General features: G+C 33.0%; 1 protein-coding gene across 1 annotated transcript in view; it reads left to right on the plus strand.

Annotated features, from left to right (window-relative positions):
* Positions 1–1,339: 1,339 nt before the first annotated feature.
* The window catches only part of LOC117179964 (lipase member K-like), a 15,258-nt gene continuing 12,768 nt past the window's right edge, over positions 1,340–3,829 (plus strand). The window contains exon 1 of the mRNA XM_033372221.1: positions 1,340–1,586. Coding sequence (XP_033228112.1) covers positions 1,500–1,586 — 87 coding nt within the window. The 5' untranslated portion in view covers positions 1,340–1,499. The remainder of the gene's footprint in view (positions 1,587–3,829) is intronic.

A 3,829-nucleotide genomic window follows, 5' to 3' on the forward strand; every position in this document is an offset into this window, starting at 1 on the left:
AAGTTCAAATCTTCTGCGCTTAGCGTTTGCCCGTTCTGAGAAGCGCGCTATATGAGTCAACGGTGTTGACTCATATTGTCATTGGTTTGGCTAAACATGTTAGTGGCCACTTCTTGATGCGTGTTTCGTATACAGACATCGCTTGTGTCGCTAAAGCTACTAGGATTGGTTCTATTCGCTGATCATGGGCGCTTAGCGTTCGGCCATCTGGCTAAGGGTACACTGTTCTTATCGATGTGCGTACTAGTTACTAATGTTACTTTGAATACCATTTCTGTCTTTAAAAAAGTAATTACTTAGTCAATTTCAAATCTTGGGCGCTTGGAGTTATATCGTTTCGAGAAGCGCGCAATATAACTCATTGGTTTGGCTAAACATATTACTGACTACTTTCTGGTGCTTGATTCTTATAGTCACATCGCTTTTGTCGCTAAAGTTACCAGGATTGGTTTTATTCGCTGATCTTGGCGCTTAGTGTTCAACCCTCTTGCGAAGGGTAGAATGTTATTATCGGCATGTACGCACTAGTAACTAATGTTACTTTGGGTACTATTTTTGCCTTTAAAGAAGTAATTAATTATTCAAGTTAAAATCTTGGGCGCTTAGCGTTTAATCGTTTTGAGAAGCCGGGCTATATGAGTCAACGGTGTAGGCGAAAATATGACAGACCACGATCTGAACCGTGATTTCTATGTTGACACCGCTTTTCTGACAAAATTTGTTGTAATGCGTTTTATTCACCGATCTTGAGCGCTTAGTGCCGCATTGGGCTGAAACTGTCCATTTTTTTTGGATTTATTTTACGGATATTTCATCCGGCACTTATAACCTTCAAAATTACAAAGTTTCAGCTAAATCCACCGAAAGCCATTTTCCCATGCATTTAGTGCGGGGTCCTTTCATATTCAGGTATTAATATCAATACCATTAATCAACACAGCTCAATTTTTAATATCTGAGTATTAAACTTTAATATTTAGATCACTGTCCTATAGTTGAATATCCAGACATTGATCTTGTCCAGCATATTTTTCTTGAGTAAAATCTTATCATAAATATTATCAGGTTCAGAGAAATAAGGTGGGGATGGGATCGTATACCCAAAGATTGTCGGTAATAATGGTATTTAAATCAACGAGTAATTTTTTCGCGGTACCGATAGCGTCTATAAACTTTGAAATGTCAAAAAAACGAGCAATACATTAGGCTCTTTTACCTGACTTTAATCTATTTTGTTTTGTATAGAATACTCGTAAATATGACACTCGCGAGTAATTTATTATGAACATACCACGTGAATTCATTATCAACTTAGTAACTTATCAAGAACGTTTGAACAAAACGCAATCGCGCTAACGCATAATGTCGGACGCTCAATAATACATTTTTGCATTCCTTCAATTTGTGTTGCTGATTCAGCCTATGAGTTTCAATTTTTACATCAAAAGTGCAAAATTGAGTTTAGTCCGTAAAAATCCAATTAAGTTTTATTTCGCAAAATGAAGGTCTTAATTGTGCTACAAATACTTACTTACGTCAGTATTATCCTCGTGTCGAGTGTTCCTCAAGATCTAAGCAACCAAATTGTAAGTACACATACACGGAGAGACTTTAGATATTAATATTTATTTTATCGCATATCCATAATTCAATTAAAGTGTACGAATTTAGGGATAATCGAGATTCGGTTAGAAAAACTCGAATAGTGACTATGAAAATTCAGATTAATATTTTTGATTAGAATAAATCGTACGAATTTTAGACTCTTACATAAAAAATTACAGTATTTCTAAGTCGCTGTATTAAATTTTATAATGGATTCGAATAACGAAAATTAGTATAGTGCTTTGAAAGAAAGAAAACAGAATGTTAAACATTTCTTTACGAACGCCTTGCAATCTTTCTAAACCATTATACGGGAAATGATGTCACGTGATGTTGTGTTTCACGCTGTCGCGTGGCAGAAAGAAAGACGGAGAGAAGTGTACGAACGCACACTATTACATGCACTTCATATATACTTCTTAATATATATGTGTGTATACGCTCGGATGGTCGCTCGCTGGCTATAGTGGCTTTGTTTACGAAGATTTAACTAATACCTATACGCATATATAAACCTATCTTATAACTATAAATCGCACGAATTTCGCTGAGACTCTTGATTTTTTTCGGACAAAAGAAACGTATCACTACTTGTGAGAAACTTATAGTGCTAGGTTAAAAAATTTCAGGTGCTCTAGACTTAATTAACTATTTATCTCACAAATCCAACATACCCACACACACACACGCACACACACATTGAAAATACATTTAGAGATTTCGGAATCTTTCAAATGCAGTGAAATTATTGAATAAAAGAGTATAATTTCTGATTTTCCATTTTTTTAAGCATAAAAAAATTAGTTTTTTTGAAAACCCACACACGAGAGAAACAAGAAATTAAAAGACGAATGTTGTGATGAGAATTTTCCCACGCCGCAGGCGGATTTTATTTATTTTTTTTAACTCTTTATTATTATGTTTTTCACGATTAAAATAAAAACTACGCACCCTATTCAAAAATGATTCTTAACAAATTTATACATTTTTTGCAATTGCACAACTTCTGCTTCTCGTCTTTTTCCGTAATTTGCATGTGCTTGAAGTTTCGAATTATCATTAGCATAAATTTTTCGTCTTTTTGAATACTATATATATCCGTACAGAGAATGTTCGAATCTTGAAAAAAAGTTGTCTCAAAAATGTTTCCAATACGCTCTCTTTTTGATTTTTTATTCAAAATGGCTGGCTAAATAATTTGTTCTTTAGTTTAAGACATTCAAAAATATACCAAAGGCTAAGCCAAGCTGTAATCTCTTTCGAACATTATCGTGCTAACAAACTAAACATCTACAGATTAACAGACAGACAGAATAATTAAAAAATATATTTTGATGTTTTAAACGATAGTTCTGGATTTTCAGGTTTTTTTATTTTATAAAATGTAAAAGTAATTATCAGCTCATTTGAGAGAAAATCACGGTAATTTATACTAATAATCGGTATATTCTTTATATATTTAATATGTTGAAAGATATCAATACAAATCTTAAAGAATATCATGCTTAAAATTATCTCAGGGCGTCCAATCAAATTGTATAAAAAATTCCCTGACAATTCTAGCATGTTGCCAAGTACCTATAGATTTTCCCAAGGTATAATTTTCCTGAATAATGAGCCACTCAAGTATTAAATATCACATTCTTTAAAGCAATTGTTACCCTAAATCCCTTAAAAAGTATTACATAATACTTAAAAAAAACTTCCGTTATCCATTTGTGAATGTTTAAATGGTAGTTAACTAAGTTTATTAAAAGTGGTAGAAAAATAGGAATAAATGAAGCGTGGTCCAAAAAAAGCTTATTTCTGAAATGCCTGCCCTACAAATTTTTCCTTTTGGTGTCGAAATGTCTCCCGAATATTGTTATTATTTATAAAAAAATATTTAGGGATCTCTCAAGTCAATTATTGCACAAAATTCTTTTTTAATTTCAACTATTAATTTATAATTTTACTTCAGTACATATTCATTTGATCCTTTTCTATTTTACACGAAAAGGAACAACTTTTAGGCATCGAGCCATTTTAGAAGAAAAAAATAAGGATATTTTCTAGACCTCTATTATTATTATTATTATTACACCATTAAGCCATTTCCCTTTCGGGGTAGGCGTGACTCACTCGGCAGGGGAAAGGAGTAGTGTGTGGCTGGGATAGAGATTTTTCAGATTGATCCAGAATTCTCGTGCTATTTATGTAAATAACACGTTCGTTCCGCAACACT

This window comes from Belonocnema kinseyi, chromosome 9, assembly GCF_010883055.1.
Source record: "Belonocnema kinseyi isolate 2016_QV_RU_SX_M_011 chromosome 9, B_treatae_v1, whole genome shotgun sequence".
In the NCBI taxonomy this organism is placed as follows: Eukaryota; Metazoa; Arthropoda; class Insecta; order Hymenoptera; family Cynipidae; genus Belonocnema; species Belonocnema kinseyi.